Below are 23,561 nucleotides of genomic sequence, written 5' to 3'. Positions count from 1 at the left end.
AGTGGTTCAAACACCGGTGACGTAACGGATGCAATTGTTCTTTATGTTTCACTTGTATTTTGACCAGCTCTCGGTAAATGCGTTCTCTCAACTCCACAGGCAAAGCACGAATGTTCTCTTGTAAAGTATCCATGAACAGATTATTATGGTAAGAAGTTACTTCAATGTCTCGGTCCCACTAAGGGTAAGTAATGACAATTCGGTGACCATCGAGCATGTTCTACGTAGGCCGAATCTTGCGGTTCCCAGTGGTGAAGTGACACACCGCAACTGAAGCACTTGACTTTATCTCCTTCGCCCAAGTAGAAAAATCCGGCTCTGGCTAATTCTTCAGGGGTCGGTCCTCCCAGATACTTAGGCCATTTTCCTTTGAACGATTGAAGACGATTTTCAAAGTCGCAGTATTCCGACAAACGCACAGGAAACGAATATTCGTTTTTCACAGGTTCGTTTCGATGAGGGTTGAGTGACATGGGCAGGAGTTTGCTCAGGGCTGGATGACATCCGTAGGGAGGTAAACGTGAAGGTCGACATTCCCCTTTAAAACGAAACCCAGTAAAATGTCCAAGAGGACGAGCAGCATCGCTTTCGCATCCCACAGGTTTGACACGCACAGCATCCCTTTCCATGATAGGGGTAGGGGCACTAAAGTTCCCATGATGCTTTACGGCATCGCTCAGGTCACAAGGTACAGCATCGTATCCATCGCAAGGCTCACAATCGCACTCGTCTGCAAACTCCGTTACGCAATTACAATGGTAACCACATGGACAATCGCAGTTTCCTTCCGGACATTTTCCGTCGCAATGCATGGGTCTTATCCATCCAATATTAGTCACACTAGAGGAAGATACAACTTTTTTACAATCCCCAAACTGGAACGATGTCTCTTTCAAAGTATTCATCTTGTTCGCTCGGTCTTGGTAGTCACAATGAACTATCGATCTTGACCATAGCCCCCTTTTTATACTAGTCGCAATGCAGTCTCCAGCTTGTACATCTTTCCTTTTTTACGTTTTTTATGTCTTGTTTCGGAAGGTACCGTCTCTAAGGTACCGTCAACATTGTACCGTAGTGTGATGGCTGAAAAGGCCATAGAAAGGTAAGGGCAGTGCGGAGACCATCGAGTATGTTCCAGAATAGCTGAATCTTTATAGATACATAGATCCATTCATAACTTCAGTCCGCAGGCGAAACACTGTACCTCGTATCCCAATCCTGACTCAGGTCCCAAGTAGACAAATCCTGTTCTAGCTAAAACATGCGAAGAAGGTAATCCTTCCCTATCCGTAGGCCATTTCTGAAACGTGTCCAATCGACGGGCACAATCACAATAGTCAGGTAAGAAGACTGGAAAATGGTAGGGTTTGAACTTGGAGTTCTCATCGGGTTTCTCACTCGATTCTTGCTGTGGCGAAGTCATCTTTCTGGTGGGTGGCTATCCTCTTACAACCAATGTTTTATACCAACGTGTCCATACGGTAAGGTGAAATGATTGGGAAGTCGAACTCGCTTCTGGTACACGATTTGATAAACTTTTTCCAAAGGTCGACTGACGATGTGGTGAGTGGGTAAACGTACAATCTTGTTCGGTTGGTAGGTGGTTACTTTAAAGTTTCCATCCTGTCCCGATTGCAAGGCTTCTTTCAATACCCCAAAGTTGACCACTCGACTGGTACGATAATTCAGAGTCAGTCCTTTCACTTTGCACGTCGTGTGCACTTCTCCTTGTTTGTCACGGTATTCGTAGCCGTAATTTTTGGGACCGCCACTCGCGAAACTTAGAATCTTGTCGTCGGGATGCTCGTCTGTCCAGGCTCCTAAACGGTCTCCTTCGATGTTAGGGTGATGTTGAATCGGGTGATGGATGTAAATGCAACTGTCCGTGTCAAAGTACAGGACGCGTTCTTCTAACAGTTCTAAAGCTTCGTACAATTTTAAGCGAGCATGAGCTGTCACGTAAGCCGCAATGATGACATTTCCAAAAGGGTCGTCTTGTACAAAGTCCAGATCTTCTTCGTAATTGACCAAGATTAAATTCTCTCGAACGACGTCCACGTGTTTCATGTATTTGGTTTTGTCGTGAATCATCTGGAAGTAGCGGGAAGGTTCTGTCAAATATTCCGTCTTGGGTAAACACGGTCGTTGTGCCATTTTACCCCACAAGCAATTTAACATCACTTTGGCAAACGATCGCCTGCCTTCGTTTTTCTCGATGTGGTCTAAAGTGATGCCTTCTTGTTCCCGGTATTTCTCTTTGAATTGTATTTGGTCTTCGGGAGTGTGACACCAGGAAGGATAGCCGCGTGCTTCTTGCTTCAGTTTCAAAAAGGCATCCACGTAGTCTGCGAAAATGCCTTTCTGACTGGGATCACCCTTGCGGTACTGTTGTGTCTTGGGAAAGTGGCAAATTTCGTACACTTCTAACAGTTGGTATCCCATGTCCAGAGCTTTGAACAATTCTACGCTGACCCAGGTTCCCGTCAAGGCCCGTTCTTCCTGGCTGTGCTGACAAGGTTGGTCTTGGTTGCACGTTTCGGCACAAGTACGGCACAAGGGAAACATCAGTTTGCCTTGACAATGGTGAGGTTAGACGGGATGGTATAGGTTCGTGGGAGGCAAAACTTTACACTTGATCAAGCCTTCATATTGTCGAATGTTTTTCAGGTCGATGTGTTCCGTGAACAATTGCGGGTGCCCTACAGGAAAGCGACAATATTTGCACACGTAGGGATACAGCGAACACACGTCCAAGTATTTGATTTCTTCTCCTTTCTCTTCGTCGGCTTGGTACAGCAAACAGGTGGCATTGGTCCTTCCTCCGTACAAACTATCCCTCGGGTTCAGCGGGTCCATCAACTGGTAACTTTCCACGAGGCGTTTAAACCCGGGATCGGTTTTCATACGGTGATCGTACTCGTGTTCCCACATTTCCACCACTTGGTATCCTTGCTGTTCTAACTTTAGGCGCCGCTGACAAGTGTCCTGGTACAAGTCTTCCATGGTTCGTTGCAAAAACTGATTTTTAGTGCCACGGTCAGGGTAACAGACGGGACATCCGTGAAATAAGCAACCGTTAAACTCGTACACGATCTTGGGGTTTTCTAAGTCCCAGCCATCGACCGAATACGTTCCGATGGTCTTTTCGCCCCCTCCGTTGCGAGCATGCTGAATCCACTTGTCTTCCTTGTCCCACAAGTAATGTAACCAGCGTAGGGCTTTGACCGAGTATTGACGCTTGACAAAGTGGGTCGTTTGAGGACTGATGACAGCCACGGTGTTTTCAGGCATGAATCGTTGCCGATACACTAAGGAACACGCTTTGGCAATGGTGCAAGCTTCTTTCAAAGGATCGACCCCTCCGTGTTCCATGAACAGTTCTCGAAATTTTCCACAGCAACGCCGTAAAATGTCCACGTCGGAACGACAATACTTTAACATTTCTTCCTGAAAGTCGAAAGGGTCCGAGGCGTGAGCCTGGTACCAAGCGTAGAAAGCTTCTCGTTGTTCGGTACGCATGTTGTCGGGGTCGTAATAGTGAGCCTCGGGCAAATGGGGTAGAACGGCGTGTTGATTGGCTTCCGTATTGAAAAAGTGTGGAAAGTACCCTTTAGCCATTTCTGTCATTCCAAACGTTTTAGGCATTCGACTCAAAGGCATGGCCAAATAGCTCATCGAATCTTTAAACTGTACTTGTCCCACTTGCATGAAAATGATTTTGGCTCCGTTCAAAGTCACTTTAGGACGTTCGGTGCCTTGTTCCGTATAGTATCTGAGAAGAAACTGTCCATCGTATCCGGAAAAATTGTGAGCCATCACCGTGGCATGACGATGACAATCTCCGTAACGTTCGATGTCCTCTTGGCTCCACGTCTTGTCGACGGGGTCTAAGACCCATTGGGCAAAATCGGCTAACGTGTTTGGTCCCCGAAAGATTTTTTCACGCCCTCCGGGAATCTTGCTGCAGTGAGGGCAATGACTGAAGATAGGTTCTTGAATGCACTTCTCGCACGCTCGATGAGCCACGCAGAAATTAGGAATGTGAATGCCAGTCTCTTGCATGCATTCGAAATCGAAAAAGATGAAATTGCCTTTCTTCTTGTGACCGTCCTCTTTCTCTGTTGGGGGTTGGTATTTTTGCACGTAACATTCGTGTTCCAAGTCCACGATGTGGTGACAAATGTGACATTTTTTCTTTCCTGAACATACGTGTGCCTTGGTATTATTGGTACGTATGACTTGTTCACACGTAGAGCACAATCTCAGGAGTTGACAAGCGCATTTTTTCTGTGAACCTTGCGTCTTCAAATGTTGTTGGTAACAGGCAGGGCTGACAAACGTGCGCAGACAAGTTGAACAAGGCACTGGTTCTTCGCTCAGACAGGGTGAAGAGGCCAAACATCCTGTGCATTTCGATCCACAATGCTTGTGTTGCTCTCGATTGTTATAACCATGGTCACATTTCTCACAGTAATAACCGTATCCCAGGAATCCGGTGATACTGGTAATGGTATCGAAATGTTCATCGTGGTAATAGACATGAATGTATTTTCCGTCCTTAAAGTCTTGGCCTCGAAACAATAGAGGCCCGCGCATTTCTTGAGGGTACACTTTCAAGGTGTATCGTGGAGCTAGGACATCTTGCAATTTTTGCATCTCAGGAATGCCACAGGGTGTGTCTTTGGGCAGTCCGGCTTGTTGTAACAGGAGTTCTGCTTCGTTTCGTTGTTTGGCTCGGTCGGAACGTTGAATAGTTTTCCAGGTTCTTTTCCATTCTACCGTGTCGTTCTTGTTGGCATAGGTTCGTCCCATCACGATGGCACGGGCTAAACACATCTGGTCATGAGGGTTGTTAATTCGGATGAGACTCGTTTTGGTGTTGCGAAGGTCGTCCACCAATAACATCTTTTTGCGTCCTGTCCCTTGAGGAGGAGAGACGTGGGTCATGTCCAGTGTGGCTTTACCATCGGTGATGTCAAACTGATCATTAGATTGTTGTACGTGTTGAATCTTGTCCATGACTTTGGAAGCAGTCAATTCTGCAGGGGTGCTAAACTCGATCCAAACAGGGGATTTCAAACCGTCGTGTTGTATGGAAAGTCTCAAGCGATCGTCTTCTTTGGGTTGACATTGTCGCTTGAGTGCAGTGAGCAAAGAATCCCACACCTCAGTGATGAACACTTCTGCTTTCTCTAACGGCACTTCAGCCTTGAAATCTTTAAACTTCACTGTGTATTTGTAAGCCGTGGTTCTAAATTTTCTAGAGGAGCGCTTTTCCGTCTCTCGAATGGAATAGTACTTTTCAGGGTTGACTAAGGGTGGTGAACTTGGTTTAGAGGGTTCGGATTCTGGTTCACTCATGTCCTCTTCAAAATCACTGGCATGAATTTGTGCCAAGATTTCAGCCCTGGTACGAGACGATAGATCACGTTTCTGCCTCTTACTTTCTTCTTCTTTCTTCTCGAATGAATGGGATCGTTTCATCTTGAAAGCAAAAAGTCAAATGACTCAAGTTCAAACACCATGAGCTACTTTATAATCATAGCAGACCAGCGTATATAAAAGGGTGTGTGTCTTGTCCTTTCACTATTCATTTCATTTCACTCTCAAGCCGAGCACAACGATGGAAGAGACTAACCAGATGGAACGTTTCGTCAGAGCTTTGCGAGGGGTCATTAGAAAATTCTCTTCAGACCAGTCTACGGACTACTCTCCTTCCTTTAGAGATAAAAGTCAAGATACTTGCTATATCTGTCAGAAGAAAGGGCATTGGTCTTCAGAGTGTCCAGACCGTCAAAAAAGAACAAAAACAGGGGCTAAAAAAGACAAAAGTCAAGATACCTGTTATTATTGTAAAGAAAAAGGACATTGGTCTCCAGATTGCCCAAAAAAGAAACAAGAGGAGTCAGAAGAAAAGAGGGATTCTTCAGAAGAAGAGAGTGATTCTTCGGAAGAAGACAGGGATTCTTCAGAGGAAGAAGAGGAAGAAAAAAGACAATTCTATTTCCAAGAGGCAAAGAAACAGGAGAAGAAGAAAAGAAGAAGGGAAGAAAATGAGGAAAAGACGGTGAAGAAATTCAAAAAACAGAGAGACTAAACAAGGAGAAAGAAGAAGTCAATGAACTTTTTATTAAAGTGTTGAGTTGTGAATTGTGAATTGGATTGTAAAAAATGGATAAAAGAATAAATGAATGATATAAGGTAAGTGTCTTTGAGTTATGATTTTAAAATAAGAACGTACACTCACGCACTCATACACAGACACGTACTATAAGGGTAAAATGGGTGGGTTTTTTATTGAGTTATTGGCAAATTGAAATTGCATTTCTTTTCGAGAAATGTGGGTGGCCCTGAAAAGGGCCTTTTTTTTTTTTTGATTTATGGTGTAGGGGTGAGTTTAAGCAATCAACTTTAACTGCCTTATGCCTTTGCCACGGCCAAGGCCTACTTCTGAACTGCGTAATGTTGATGATGATTGGGTTGAAATCACTAAGGGTGGTACGGTAGGCTTAGTCACAGGGTTGACGTGTTTAGCTCGGGAAGGTCGTATTCTCTTCGGTCGTGATAAAGAAGTCTGATACATTTGTTTCAGACTTCTTAACTCCGCTAAAATGTCCAACAGTACCGTGACCGTTTGATTTTCACCCTCTTGTTTCTTTGCTGTTACTTCTTCTTGCTGTTGCTGCTGTTGTTTTTTTCTTACCTCTTCTTCTTGCTGCTGTTGCTGTAGGAGAAAAACTTGTTCGGCTTCCTTTTGTCGTTGTATAAATTTCTCCAATTCTTCTTTCTGTCTCTGTCTAAAATTCTCCACTTGCGGTAATGAAGAAGGTAACGAAGGTTCCGGAACAAATTCTTGCGAGGAGAGAAAATCCACAAAATCCCAATTCACCTCTTCTGAAAGTAAGTCCGGGTTCCCTTGGGCAGTCTCCCCTGTTGGTGCAGCCCAATGGATCGTTTTCTGAGTTTCCGTCATGTTGAATCACTGTCGCATAGATTGACTGCACACAAGCGCTAGCGAATCTATATAGACTACGTGACGTCACAGACTGCTCTCTTCGGATTGGATGCAAGCTGACTGAATTCTGTAACGCGTGTTCGGATTGGTGAATGAACTCAATCCGTTTCAATCCTTTCTGTCCCTATAAATAAGCGCAGTTCACTGCATTGATTCACCTATTCTCGGAGCCTCAACATGTGGACAGACGTTGAATCTTCAACCCTTGTGTCAACAATGATGTTCAGGACGGACATGCTCATGTATGTCCGATCCAAGTGGACCGTTGTCCACAGGACCAACAGCAGCCTGTGGATAAGAAGAGTCTATATAGAGAGACAAGGTTGCCTCAAGAGGACTCTGATGTATGGCCCTGCTGTAAGACGAAGTTTGAGGAAAAGAAGATGTCGCAAATGCCCTTTATGTTAAGGGCATATTAACATAAACCAAAGGCCCTTTTCAGGGCCAGCCATATATCTCGAAAAGAGATAGCCTTTCCATTGCCTACCCCTTTTTTAAAAATTTAAAAAAAAAAAAAAATCCCATGTTAATTTCCCTTGTCGCTAAACAGTCCCACTATTTTTCTCCATGTTCATTTCCCTTGTCGCTCAACAGTCCCACAAATTTTCTCCATGTTAATTTCCCTTGTCGCCAGATTGTCCCACGATTTTTCTCCATGTTAATTTTGCATTGTCGCCAGATTGTCCCAAGGGGGTCTGTAATGCTATTTCCCATTGTCGCTAGGGTATCCCCCTTCACTACTAATGATGGTCAACACATTTTGAAGAAAAAAAAATACCTGATTTTATCTGTATATACTTTGTAAGGAGAAAGGCGTCAGAGTAAATGTTGTATGATTAACACAGTTAGAAGCAAATCTGAGCACTTTTATCAATATGGGCTGAATGAGAGAGATTCTTGAAAACTTGTCCTTGTTGTTGACTGCTGATAGGTTATGCTATAGGTCAGTGATTATTCAGGCAGTACATCGACCCTCCTCCAGTATGTATCAGGGGTAATGCCCTACATGGTATGGCTGACTGGTACCCTAGTAACAGCTTCATATAATGCTTCTAACGTCTGTTGCATAGTAAAAACGTGAATATGTTATTGATGCAACCAAATACTGATTATCCTGACTCCTTGGAAGATATCAACACTGGGCTTGATAAATGGTCCTATAAATAATGAAATGATGTAAAGCACAAAGTTTAGGTATAAATGACATTCAGCTTGAACAAATGTCATTCCAGTTAATTGGTTTAAATATAATCACTTTGTTTTTAATGACCTCATTTTACATACTGATATTTTTTTACTTCCCATTGCAATCCAATATTTCTCACTATTGTTAAAAATAGCTGGAAGGATGATGTTGTCACTGTGCTTTCCAAAGTCTGTCTGATTAGTCTGCAATTGTGTTTTATACATTCATATGTCCTTTTGCTGACATTTAACACAGATATGTATTATAAATAGACAGAGTGGCATGCACAGCAAAACATCCTCTGTCTGATGTGTTTTACGTATCCGATATGTAGTATTTTTAGCTTCTTGAAATATGATGATGAAACTACATGCAAATATACATTATAGCTCACCATTTTCGCATATTTGATAGGTCCCAATTTTAAAGGTCAGATCTAAGCAAGATATAAGATATTTGCTCTTAAGATAAGTAACAGAAAAGATTGAAAAGCAATAAGCTTTGTAAAATTCAACAAATAATTTATTTCCCTAGAATGCAAAGTGACAATGTAATTAAAAGGAACTTATGGTATTATGAATGTAATCCCAAATAATCCTAAGTTATAGACACAAGTCCTAATCATTTAAAAACCTGAATATGTTAAATCCAAAACTGAGGATGTTGCTGTGTCTGTAGAAGCTTATAGAGTTAGAACAGTCTTTTGTTGAATCACAGTAGTATAATTCCAGGTTTGAATTCACTATGTATTCCAGTGACTGTCTCTATCCAAGATTTGGATTTGCACGTTTGTATTTCCAGAGAAAATAATCACTTGAATTCAGTAATATGAAGACAAAGATTCCAGCTCGGAATAAAATACTGAACACTACTTATAATTCAACTTGAAAGTGCTAGATCTTAAAGCATGACTGAAAAATCATCTCAATTACAAGATTATTTAGTACTCTACTTGACCTCAGGTCACTATTAGCATTTTCTGAAACAAAACCTAATACCTAATTGACAGTAACCTTCTAGAATGATCCTCATGCTTACAAAATAAAAATTTAGTTATTATTAGAATGCAGAACCTGGACTATGTGAATTGAACTAATGGAATTTCATAACCTAGACCCAGACCCAAAAAAACATATTTACTTTTTCTGTTAGTAATGATCCTGATATTAAGCCTATACACAAAGAGTATATTTTAGCTATGTATTATTTGTTTACAAAATAAAATTTTGAAAATATCAGTTCAGGTCAAGCAGAAGATGAACTCAATTTTGGACAAGGTCAAGTCCAACACACAATTTACATTACAATAGCATGTAACGAAATACAAAATTAAAAAAAAACTAACAAGCATTGCAAATTAAATTTACATAACAGCAGAATTTTGTGAAGATAATATATTAAACTTCTTGCCCCTGGAGTTTGGCACTTGAAATAAATTAATGTGCAATGCTTTAAAAAAAGAATCTAGATGTGATCAGAAAAACCATTAAGGCCGTGAATTCCTTTCTGGATGGTTACCTCAAACAACTAATTGCAAGCACCCGTGATAATCTGTATTGGCCGACGAGCTCATGTATTAAGGATATCCACTTAGTAACATCTGTAAGTTGAAATAACATGATTATAACATGTTATTTAAATGTATCATACTAGATTGTTTGAACCTTTTGTTGTATCAAAATAATTATATTTCAGAACATTATAGCACCATCAGAAATATATTTATTACATACTACAAGCTTTCACATGAAAATAACGAAATCACTGTTAATGCTAACATCTGTACTTTCAAGATTGTTTAACAAAAATTGGTGATGACTATATCTCACAATATTAAACTGAGTTCATCTTATGTCAAAACTAATTGTTCCAATATATCTAAATTATATTTAGTTAATAGTGCATTATTCCATTTTTGATTTGATATGTTGCTAGAGATGTTAACAATTAAACTTGTTTACTTTTTTTACTAGCTACAACTCATTAACTTTATGGCTGTGATACTGAGATTAAAACTTTTACATTTACTGTACTTGTAGATGATATTTACTGGTAGCTGTTGCTGTTAAAACAAATTAATAGTATGCTACAATAATATATTTGCCAGTGTGCGCTCAAGACCCTAATGTTGATGTTGCCTAGTGTCAGTATTGGTTTCTTTACATTGCTTAGAGTTGTTCCATTTAAACATACGTGGTACCCAGGGAAGGCAGTGTTATAAAACTATATGCCACGGTACTTTCATTTCACAGAGTTCATATTAAAATGACAAGAAATTTCTAAATTGTATATTTTGGGTGAGTAACCACTTTAAAAGATCCTTCCTGGGGTTCCATGCATTGTTTTAATGAAACAGCTCTTACATGGTAAACAGTTGAACAATTCCTATTTCAAATGGTATCAATGTTTGAGGAATGTAAGATCTGAAAGTAAAAGGAAATATTTTGTTTTAGGTAAAAACTGCAAGTCAAGTGTGAAAGCAAAAAGGAAGAAAATGACTAGAATACCATGGTCTATGGAGGAGAAGGCAGCTGTAGAAAGACAACTGGGACAATTTATAAGAACTGATTCACTACCAGGAAAAGCAGCATGTGAAGAGGCAAAGAAGAAGGAACATATTATGGCAAAGTGTCCATGGAGCCAGATTAATGGGACATTGCATACCTTAAATGCATGTCTAGTACAACTGTATTGCTCCAAACTAAGTTTGCCTGAATATTCTGAAGGCAAAACTTATCAAACATCTTTCAGATGAATCTGTTTATGCAGCTGTTCTGTTTGTCAGATGTTTAAAATGTTAATCGATGAGATTGTGTCACATCCATGTTCTTGACTTATATTATGCACATGTTTTAAGTGTGTTCAAAGGTCTGCTGCCCACGTCTCATTTTTATCATTCTTTTGGACTTAGGTAAAAAATCTAATTGGAATTATAGTGCAGATAACTTAAACTTTATTTGCTTCTTTCTCTGAATATGTAAAGATGAATTTATTTGAATTACTCAAATACATTTACACTTTACAAAGGAAATTGTCTTGCTTCTTGATGTTCCTACCAAAATTACAATTGACAGTGTGACGTTTCATCAAGTTTGGAAGAAGTTTGGAAAGAACTACCTTATCTGATTATAACAGAGATTGTCCATGCATACAGTAATGATAAATAAGATGTTTTCATGTAACAATGCAGGAGTATTGCATATGTCTTCATGTGATGCCATTTTTAGATGGAAGTTGATGTCCTTTCATTCATCTGCCAACACCCTTTGATTACCCTCAATGTTACAGTTTTTTACTTTCTTTCACTTTAATACCATTGTAACCAACATTTTGAATGCTGTTCATGAGTGGGCTCAATATGCAGGATGTGGCCAGCTTATTGTATTTATTCAATAATGACATGCATATTGACTGAAATGACTTTACTTGGGTAGCATCTTTTATATTAAACTTTTTTGTGGAGATGAACATTTACTTTATGCAGTGAAATATGTGTCATATTTATACATGCTTATTTGGCTCAAATTAAATTATAATGCAATTTAACCATTTAATTTTTTCTTTTTCTTGTCAATTTCCTACAGTTATTTATTTTTAATTCTTTGGTTTCAAACACTATTGGGTAGGTGGCCATAAAAACTCAGTAGGTAGATCACTGCGTTTCGTAATCCAATGGTCATGAGTTCACTACACTGGAGAGGAAAAACAAAGCCTGACTTTACATCCTGAATAAAAACAATCTGACCAGATTGTTTCTCAGATACGGGCAATGTACCTGATAATAATAGACTCTGAGAAGCTCCTGTGTCCCTCAGGATTGGTTTGGTAGAATTACCCACAGGCGATATAGAACCTTTCAACATAAATGGCTTATAATTCTCAATAATAAAATCAGACTGATTTGTTTGATCCAACAAATTTATTGCTTTCAGTACAGGACTGTGACCATGGCCTCTTAAAATGGGAGGCTTTGGAGAGTCTGTCTTTATTATGTTGCTTATTTTTCACTCTTTAGCAATCAGAAATATCATGCACTTTCTTGTTGCAATATAGGTCTATCCAGTTTCCATTATGAAATTCCTAACCTGTGTTGATATATGTCAGGTACCACTCATCACCCCTCAAGATACATTCCTTAACCACATCATAATTAATACTTTGTTGCAATGACAATGAAGTGTAGATTTTATTAGCTTTGCCAATAAGTACACTTTGTACAAATATATTTCAATGCTCTCTTGGCCATATTGATCTACTTCCTCTTCTCTAACAATTGATACTAACCTAGTATTTATGATAGAATCAAAACTCAAATGTGCATGTAAAGGGAAGGTCACTTTTCACTTTTCAGTTCAAATTTTCTAATCTAAATTGCATTTCCCCTTTTTCCTTTTCTCTCTGTACTTTCATCTCTTCTTTTTTATTTCCATTTGCCTATAGACCACTGGCCGAGTCATACCAAAGACATTATATGCATTCTAACCCTTCCTTTCCTTCTCGCGTACATATCTTCATTTATTATTTACTCACATCTTTTTGACAACTTTAATTATGGGCATATGATTTTAAGGCATAAACAAAATAAAAATTAACTGTAAAACGAATGGAACGCAATTTCTCTAACTTCCCGTTTTATTCTGCCTAATATTTAAACTTTAGTTGTGATATATTGTCATATAATGAGTCAAGCGCAGATTTCCCAAAGGCAACTTCATTTCCAGTGAATTTGCAATAGGCAAACGGACTTAGGACATTTGTGTTGCTTTGGTGTCAACCTACATTTTCTGAAATCACATTCTTTATTTTAATAGATGAATTGAAAATTTAGATATGTTTTATATTCTTAAGTTTTTATTTTGCACTATCTAGACTTGATACATATTTTTGCCATAATGCTATTTCACATTTACCAACTGGATGGTAATTTTTTATTGAGTCAATAAAAGAGGTTACAAGTTGCAAAAACAGTGCCTGAGGTTTTGTTTATGGTAAAATAACTTAAACTTATATTTTAATAAGATTTGAACATTTAAGCTCGTGTATCTGTCTGTATATAGTTTTAATTGCAGATAAATTAGTTCTAAGCTTTTAAATGAATATCTTCTCGTGTTTTTGCAGGACAGGTGCAAAATAAAATATATTCAGGTTCTCAGGTTGATGGTAGTCTTTGATTGTGTGTAATAAGTCCTCACAATGACGTCCTCACAATGATGGTAAAGTAAGAGTAGTCCTCATAATCTTTAAAGAAGTATACGGCAAAAATAAAGTGATACAGATATTACCTGGCTTACAGTTACTCTTACTTTCAAATTTCTAACATATACTTTTATTCCTTCTTATGGTCCTCGAAATGTAGTCATATGTCAAGGTCCTCACAAGTATATGAATACACGTGTGTGTGTGTGTGTGTGTGTGTGTGTGTGTGTGTGCCATTATTCTTCAAAACAATTCGCACCCAACGATGGATTTCATACAAACAACTTGATAAGTGATTTCAAAAATGTCTTCTCTGTCTTGTCATTAAACAAATATTAGTTTCCTGATTTACTTAATTGCCGATAAGCAAACTCACTGGAATGCAATAATACTCAACAATGCCTATGCGAAAAATTAGAAAAGCGAACATTTGTCAAAGACAGATAGTCACAACATTAGAAGATCGTCAGAGGAGCACAATGATGTCTACCTTTGTAGAATCCTCTATTAAACGATGACTGTTAATTGTTTTCTACCGTATGTCAGGATAGAACTACTTGCTATAGTTTTTTTTACTGTCCCTTTTCAGCAATTGTCACCTTACGTTTACTTCAAGGCTTGAAACTACCATGAGATAACAAGCAAATATGGCGAATTGTTTGTTTTGTGAAGACAATAGCGATGCTTCTTGCCGTAAATATTAGATTTTATATTAATTTATCAATTATCAAAAGTAATTTAGAGATAATCTTACACATGTGTTGAAATAACATTTTATTTTCACTTGGGCTTAAAGTGTAATCAGATTGTGTTCATTCTGGAAAAAAGACATCTAATTAATCTCAGAATGAGACAGGTGACTTCGTATTTTGCATGCTGGATTTCCTTACAATTATAAAACCCCACTGAAACGATAGCTATTGTTCAGTTCATAAAGTATGAACAGCTGTTTTCTGGTGCCATTCACGGTTACTTGTGGATGTATCGTAAGTTGTGACGAGGAGGTAAGGGACAAAACAGAAAAAAAGTTCTACTTTTGATGAGAGTATTACATCTAGAAAATGTTTACCTCCGCCAATAACATCTACTTCGCAGGCGTATGTATCTATCAAAAGGTCCTAATTACATCTGGCATATGGACTCCTATGAAATGTTGCGCCCCTATGGTATCTGCATCAGTGGTTGTATTGATGGGTTTTCATGGAAAATGGTATGGTTAAATGCATATTGCGAATGTAGTAATCTTCGAATTATCGAGGGTTCCTAGCTCGAAGCTATGTAGCCTTCGGAAGTTGCCCCCGACATGGGCACAGAAAATGGATGTGTGTGAATTGCAACATCTCTTTCACCGACATGAAAATGATTCCCTCTTCAACAAGCGCAGTTTCATGTTTTCGTTGTATCATCCAGGTACAACATAATTCTCTCTCTCTCTCTCTCTCTCTCACACACACACACACACACACACACACACACACTATATATATATATATATATATATATATATATATATATATATATATATATATATATATATATATATATATATATATATACACACAAATCATCCTAAGGAAATATGACATTGCTCAAACAGCACATAGTGTACAATAGGATTGTCACATAAAGGACACTAGATTATTTTAATGTTTAATGTCGATCAGGAAAATTTTGTTTTAAAGTCATAAAGGTATATAGATTCAAAATCATTTTTATTTTCCATATATGAGCTGATGTAACTGATTATATTTATTCCTACATGTTTGATCTGCGATTGCTACATTTCCTGTACATTTAACCAAGTTGTCCATCTTCCAAAATTCTAATTTATTGTGTTTCTTTAGCCCATTCAAATCATATGTTATAGTTCACATGAAAACATTCTTTTCTTTTTCCACCTCTCATTCTTTTCATACCTATTATTAAGTATTTGATATGTGAATAATTGTTATTGTGTTTTTATATGATGAAGTGCACTCAACATCAGAAGTGTGGGACTCCCATATGTGTTTCGACTATCCAAAACCTCATTGTTCCAAGTGGTGTTCCAAACATCATGTTTTCAATTCCAGAGTTGTATGAGATGTAGAACTACTTGTGTCAGATAGATGAGGAAGAATTCCAGTTATGTTAGAATAATGTAAGGTACCATGATGGAATGGCTTCTGACGAGGATGTGTACAATATATGTGTACATATCATGGCTGAGCACAGTTTGCACATGACAAAGATGCTATGGAGCTGCATTTGGAGCTGCGGCAATACATTGATAGCATACTGTCAAGGCCATCTTCCTAATAATATAATTGCAGTCATTTTATGTATTTGGATGCTGGTCATTTTTCTGTTCCAGATGAGCTGAGCTGAGCATCCAGTTAGACCAAAATATAGAAATAAGTAAAAGGACATTGCATGGAATTGTATTTTGTATTTAATGTTTATATTTGTTTAGGCAAGTATGTGCAAAAACTTTCCTCGACCATCCACGTTTATTTACATAACTTAAGACTATTCTGAATGGTATAATGCGTGTATATGTCTGTGAGTTCATAAAGTTTACGACATAATTTATTTCTGACTATTATTGTTAGTGTTATTTTAAATGTAGTTAAACACGTGTAAAACAAACATACTTTGCTATTCACATTCATTCTGCGTCCATTCTTTATCTTCAGTCATACATAGTTTTGTAAAATTATTTTTGTGTTCAATTTGAATGTATTCATTACATTTCATAATAATCATGGAAGCAGTGTTCTATTTGTAGTTATGCCCATCGCATTTGAATCGCCCCTGCATCACCAGCACCCAAAAAGATTTGATTTTTATTTTAAACAACTTTTATTGGGATCATTTTGTACAAAACTAGAGTCATTAATATTCTGAGTTTTTTCTTCATCGAGGTTTTCTTAGAACTGAGAAAGGTGTATTTAGCTCTGTTACTGATACCTGGTGAACCACGGTTATTGTATTTTTCACGATTAACAATAATGCCAAATAAGGAGGGAAATACATGTAATAGAGTTAGTGAACAGCAATGCACTACTTATGGCAATACAAAATTAGAGTTCAAGAAACGATAAAACATTGTCTGACAAGAAAATAGAAAACTTGTTATTTGTCATATTGAATGATTCTACTAATTACGACTGTTGCTGAAATAGTAGTATCTACCTCCATAGGCCTATCTACATGAGCGAAGTAGAGTAATATCTGGCAATTAAATCCCTCAGAAACAATCACAAGACACATTTCGTGTATGTATATTATATATATTTGAGACAATTTCCGAATTCATATAACAATAAGTGTATATCAGAATTTACAGCAGGCAGTGGTGAAACGAGGGTTAACGGCGCCCGTGGGCAATATTCTTTGACGGCGCTCCGAAGAAAATTTCAGCTGTAAAAAGCTCCCGACGGCACCATGCTTCGACTGGTGCCAAGCTATAATTGCCCTCCCCCCTCCCCGAGGCATCCTGATCCGAGCAGCCACTGACAGCAGGAATGTTTGGAATGACTAGATTATCCATGCACTGTACTAAACACCGCAAACAAACATTTGATCTCGAATGTTATTTACCGTATGCATATAATGCACGTGAATCTACTTGTACTTTTAAATAAGGCTCACTGTAAAAAAAAAAAAAAAGGTTTGGATATTACTGTTTTCAAACAATTTTTCGAAATTTCAGGCTCTATTTCATATACATAATACTAAAATAATATGTTGTCAACCTAAAGACGACATTAGAGTATAAGAACAAACTAGTTGGCGTCTGGTATTGTGAATATATATATATATATATATATATATATATATATATATATATATATATATATATATATATATATATATATATATATATATATATATACATATATATATATATATATATATATATATATATATATATATATATATATATATATATGTGTGTGTGTGTGTGTGTGTGTGTGTGTGTGTACAGACACACGAACAATATATATATATGTGTGTGTGTGTGTGTGTGTGTGTGTGTGTGTGCAGACACACGAACAATATATATGTGTGTGTGTGTGTGTGTGTGTGTGTACAGACACACGAACATATATGCAGTCAGTAAATTTGTCGTTTAGTATCTGCTTTTCTTTGGCATGCATTGCATCAGTTATTGGCGGCAGCCGGAATGACGATATTATCAGCCATGTTTTGGTAGTATCATTTAATGTGCTTAAAATTAATGTAGCAAACAACGTATTATTGTTCTAAGGCGAGACATAACGATCCCTAGAAACCCCTCTATCAAAGTTTTTCGTCTATTCTTTATTTTAATCTTTTGTTTTCTTTTTTTCTTCAACTGATAAGATTTGTTTTCATTCAGACATGGACATCTACATGCTTTGTTCATCTCTTAAATGAGCTGTTTGAAACAAATATCCAAAAGTTCTTAATTTTAAAGAAAGAAATAACTTATACTGGGTGTAATGTAATGGAAATGATTTTGGCTGCAAAAATCCCGTTAAAAAACCCCGAAGAAATGGCACTCTAGACCAATTGTTTTTAGCTCAGTTAGTAAATATCTTTCAGTTGATGCCACTAAAACACTTGTGTGTTCATTAGTACTTTCAAGACTGGACTATTGTAACTCCATTCTGTTTGGTTCATCTCAATATCTACTCCAGAAACTTCAAAAAGTTCAAAACACAGCTGCTCGGATCATACTTAGAGTACCACGATCAGAGCACACCTCCCCACTGCTCTGTACCCTACACTGGCTATCCATTCGATCCAGAATCAAACACAAAATTTGTTCTCTGTGCTTTGTTTCACTGTCGGACTCTAGTCCAACATATCTATCTGACCTCACCCATGTGTACACACCAGCAAGATACTTACACTTCTCTTCTGACAATCGTATACTCATTATTCCCACTATGGAAACAAATTCATATGGACAGCGTTCTTTTGCATACCATGGCCCAGCAACGTAGAATGAAATGCCCACTGAACTTTGACACAAAGACACAGTGATCACATTCAAGAGGGCTCTCAAAACTCACTTATTTCGACTGCAAGAACAAACTTAAAGACCTAATAATGTTTCCTACCTGAAATATTCTCAGCATGTTTTTCATTTTTTAATGTTTTTCTAATTTCATGGTGTTTGTTTTTGTAATAATATTATTATATGTTTTTTATCTTATAGGTGTTGTTTAATGCTGTAAAGCGCTTAGATCTTCTAAAGATTAGGCGATATACAAAGTCCTCATTATTATTATTATTATGTACACGAACATACCCCCCTCCACCCCCACCCACCCACCACACCACCCCCACCCCCACCCCCCGATTGCCAACCGTGGTGACTGAATTCCTGCGGATAGGTCATGTAATCCATGTCACGTAAGGGGCACCGTAGGAAAGACCGTGATATATCCCGAAGTCAAGCAGAGGAAGACAGTCAGTCAAGGAGACTGATTCGTTTAATCCCGAATTCATTTTAAAAATACCAAAAAGATGATATTAATCAAAGGAATAGTTACAAGTAGATAACATTTGTATTCCTCAAATGAACGAGATATTTGAGCAAATTGGATGGTTGGCTTCATTCTGAATCCAAGAAGTGGTTCTCTGGATGCCCCTGTTGCGAATTTGAGAATTCTCTCTATTGTGACCTGCCTTCGTCTTCCAGCTGAAAAGACAGAAACAGGAACGTAAGTAAAGATGTTCGCACATGACGTAATATTTGCGCGCTTTTACTATGACACAATATTTCAAATCTCATTATTAATGTCAAGACATATTTACCAATACGCCTATCGTTCGTTGTAAATGTAAAACGAACATAACAATGTTTGAAATTATTGGCATAAACGTTTTGAGCATTTGTAATTTCAATGTTCTTAACAGATTTATTCATGGTGCGTAACTATAATCAGAGTCATATACTTCTGCTAATACAGTCTAATACGTATAATGATCTTGTTTTGACTTTAAATATCTGACTCTGTCGAGGTGCTATTAAAATTATATACAATACATATTCTAATCAACTTGTGAGATTTATTATATACATCTCATTCATATAATTATTACTGCCATTAGCTTTTTGTTCAGGATTTTTCTTTCAAATGAAGAACATTATAACTATAAAAAAGAATAAAGAAGGAATGTTAATTATAACAAAGAATATTTATTACTAATTGTGTATATTATTAGATGTTGAAATTCAAGTGAGACACAGGGATAATCTAATTCGTGCATTGGGCTGCATGATAGGTTCGGTATTTGTCAGTCTGATATTAGCATAGTTCGATAAATCAGTTGGTTTCCATTAAGATACATGCTGCTTATTTTACTTCCAGTTTATTATGTGACGAGTCCGTGTTTAACAAAATATAGCCAAAATGATTCAATGGAACGAATAAATTCCTCACAGGAATTCTTCATTTTTCTTTCTAATTCCTAATTTCAAAAGGAGTATTAAATGGTTTCACTTATGACGTTTCATGAGTATGTAGTCAATAATGGGCGACAGTCGGTCGGCAATTAAGAGTAAAATACAAATGTACAAGGACGCACTGGAAACTAATATATACAGTTTTTTTTTAAAAAGTTTCTCAATATGTTGTCCTGACGTATGAACATTTAAGGAAAATGTGCATATGTACATTTTAGACAAGTACAGTTTATGACTAGCATTCTAATGGTTCAGATAAATATGTATATGTGATCTTTTCGTGTTGTAACCTGTCGGTAGCTATCTGCTAGCGTAAAACTGCATATTACTGACCAGTGCTGTTGTGGATGGATTCAACATCTTTATCTTCTCTAGTGCTTTTCACAATGGATGTACTATGAGATGAATTTGTCTCTTGTCTTGATCTTGTACTGATTTGTCTGACTGTAATAGGACTTAAAAATTCCCATTCTGGAATTCCCAAATGCTAAAATAGAAATGTCTTGCATTAAAGACTATACCATAAACTTTTCGAGGTGTGTGTATATGTGTGTGTACCTGCGTGCGTGTGTGTGCGCGCGCGCGCGCGCGCGTGTTTGTGTGCGAGGGAGGGTTATTTATGAAACCCCGTAAATGTCCAACAAACACACTTAGAGATTCAGTTCGAAAATAGACTTCAACACAAGATAAGCGTGCAATATTTATTTTACAATGTTTTACTTCAGCTTGACCCTCCAATTTTCTACTCCTTTTCAAGGAACGAGTTACACTAATGTGCATTATATACTATAAAACAAGAAAGGTGAAATATGTATTGTTGAAATATGTATGAAAATGACCATATTTTGAACATTATTATTCACGTTTGTAAACCAAATCATGAAACGAACTTCACCAGTGGAGCCACAGACGGCGAGAAAAACTCGGCCTGCTTTGCTCCATCGAACTTCAGGTTCGAGAAATGCATTGTTTCGACACAGAATGTGACGTTATTTGTCTCCATCAGAATCTTTATACCGCAGGGAGGTAATACAAGGAAATGCGCTTCCTGCAATACAAATAATGGTAAGGTACAGAACAGCACAGCACAGCACAGAACAATAAAAATACCATACGACCGTATCATATAGTAATATACAATGCAATGTGATAAAACATAATAAAATGCAATATAATTGCAATGTGAAAAATATATATAAAAACATCTTAAATTAAATGACAGATGATAACACATGTAAAACAGTATCTAGATCTAGGTAGCGCTTCAAAAGAGTAGATAAAAACAACAGATAGGAACAGAGAGGAAAGTAAGTGGGCGAAGTGCGCCTGATCTCTTTGACCTATCCTGAGGCAGTCTTTAAGCCTCTATTATATGGTATTATATGGTAAAATTGACCTAAACGGACGAGACATTCCATTTATGTATCCCGAATGTTTTAAAGAGCTGACAACATGATGCAGCATATGGTCATGTATTTATTGATGGGGTGGCTCTCGAGAAGATATTATCTTAAACATATGTAGCTGGTTCGAATGTTACCTAAATATGGCGGTCATGCATGATCATCACACGACTTCTATACAATTAAAGGACATTTATAGACTGATGAACCATGCAAAATGGCTGAAATCGCTAAAATGGGTAAAATAGATCATAAAAGTTCTAGAACACAAATCAGAAATACAATGTACAGATGACTACTGACGAAGCACAAAGGATGCAAGACTGGCAATTTACTTGGCCATCTCATATAGAAGTCATGTGAAATGTTAAGAATAGAATATATATATATATATATATATATATATATATATATATATATATATATATATATATATATATATATGTTAGAGCTATGTATACATCAACAGAAAAAAGATTGCTTACGTAAATCATCCAATAAAAGTTCTCCATCAGGGATGGGAAAGTATATTACTGTGTCATCTATTTCTTCTGAATTTTGTATTGGTATGTGCGGCCTAAAATAATAATAATAATAATAATAATAATAACAACAACAACAACAATAATAATAATAATAATATGAAGCTATCAACAGTGCATGACTTAAAAATAAAAAAGAGGTACATGATTATAAGCCAAGAAGTCTCCATATAAATCAAAAACGTTTGGCATATGGTTCAGTTCAAGATGATAAACATTTTATTTTATTTTAATTTATTTTATGCAAGAAGAATAAAAACTTAAGCTTAAACATATTCACAAAACTTAATATCAGTTATTTTTATCTCAAAGCTGACATTGTAAAGACAGAAGTCATTGATGCAAAGGTATTAATTTTATCATGATTGTAAGTACAAAAGCTGTATGCAAGTTCATAAAATTACAAGCATTGTTGAACAGATAATTTTCCATTGCTCATGGTAATGATAATTATTGTATTACATGCTGTATGTAGATCCAATATTGGGGCAGATTTTACAAAGCACCAGTACAGTATATATTTCCGAATCATCAAAAAATAAATAAAACTATTCTATTTTATTCCATTCAGAATCGAGTACGTCACGTACTGTGGTCACTACTAATGACAGTAAAATGAGGTTACCATGGTCATGACGTCATTCTGCAGCATCACAATGGCACACATAGGATGTAAAAACAAAAAGAGACAAACAAACAAAACAATAAAATTACAGTAAAATAAAATTAAATAATACACTGTATGTATGTATGTATGTATGTATGTATGTATGTATGTATGTATTACAGTCACAGAGAGAGAGAGGTGTACTCACATGATTACTCATAACTGAGAACAACTTTTTTATAACTGTGATGTAGACTTTCTCCCGCTTTGTTGCTAAGAGAGACCAGTGTAATTGGGTTCAGACGAACAAATAAATAAGCCGAGAGGTTATCAGAAAGGTGAATGGTTCTTTCTAATTTATTACTGCGCAAGGAATGTTAATTGGTTTTACTTGTGAAGTAATAGAGAGTTGTACATGCACACATCTGAGTAAAATGTGTGCATGTACAAATCTCTATTACTTTAATATGTTGATCCGTCAGGTACACTTTTGAGCAATATGTGTACATGTACAAATCTCTCTTACTTTAATATGTAGATCCGTCACGTATAAAATGTGTACATGTACAAATTCATGTTAATTTGATGTTGTATTCTGGCGGCCGCTATCGGCCATCGTAAAATACGGTTGCTAATGGACACTCAGTCACCAATGAAAACGATTAACGCATCCCGCCTCGTGACGTAATTTCAATACCTCCACACTGGAGAGTGTGGTACTGACATGACATTGCGAGTCGGAATGCAGCTGAGTTTACAAGAATTAAGAATGTTAATGAGATACATTAATATTTAATAGAGTATGCATCAAGGTAACTAAATATAGTAATATCAAGATATGGCATGTTTAACGTATTTGAAACGCACCTCAAGCGTGGCAAGCTTCCATAGCGTGACAATCTTTGGTTAAGTGCGGAAATCTTCGTTCTTCTCACCATCACGACATCTCGTGAGGAAAGGATGTATTTGCTTGACTTTATTAGGAAATGGGGACATATGACTAAAAGTTCGTTACACATTTAAAGAGCAGAGCTCGTGACTATCGAAGCTCTGTCTCTTACTTCCCAGAACACGCTCTAAAATGGACGAAAATCTTCGGTCTAAAAAAATGAAATTACGTTAAATAGGTCCCTAATGACTTGATAATATCTATGAAGATAAATATGTAAT

The 23,561-nt window shown here is 37.0% G+C and overlaps 1 protein-coding gene and 1 long non-coding RNA gene across 4 annotated transcripts in view; one reads left to right on the top strand and one right to left on the bottom strand.

The window, feature by feature from the left end:
* Positions 1-11,731, top strand: part of LOC149807389 (uncharacterized) — a 31,743-nt gene extending 20,012 nt beyond the window's left edge. For both annotated transcript variants that reach the window (XM_089938137.1, XM_089938204.1), the window contains exon 3: positions 10,655-11,731. In XM_089938137.1, coding sequence (XP_089794263.1) covers positions 10,655-10,956 — 302 coding nt within the window. In that variant the 3' untranslated portion in view covers positions 10,957-11,731. The remainder of the gene's footprint in view (positions 1-10,654) is intronic.
* Positions 11,732-18,852: 7,121 nt separating this feature from the next.
* Positions 18,853-23,337, bottom strand: LOC149807388 (uncharacterized). 2 transcript variants are annotated; one of them, XR_016415160.1, is made up of 4 exons: positions 23,259-23,337; positions 21,728-21,819; positions 20,173-20,326; positions 18,853-19,071 (listed from the first exon to the last, which is right to left on the bottom strand). It is a non-coding gene; the product is annotated as an uncharacterized LOC149807388 (long non-coding RNA). The 2 variants fall into 2 exon arrangements; XR_016415162.1 differs by lacking the exons at positions 18,853-19,071; positions 20,173-20,326 and adding an exon at positions 20,540-20,887.
* Between the last annotated feature and the right edge of the window lie 224 nt (positions 23,338-23,561).

The sequence above is a fragment of the Sinohyriopsis cumingii genome, chromosome 1, assembly GCF_028554795.1.
Source record: "Sinohyriopsis cumingii isolate HCF-2022 chromosome 1, ASM2855479v2, whole genome shotgun sequence".
Lineage (NCBI taxonomy): Eukaryota > Metazoa > Mollusca > Bivalvia > Unionida > Unionidae > Sinohyriopsis > Sinohyriopsis cumingii.
The sequence above is the reverse complement of the archived record's forward strand: the minus strand, read 5'-3'. Positions and strand labels throughout refer to the sequence as shown.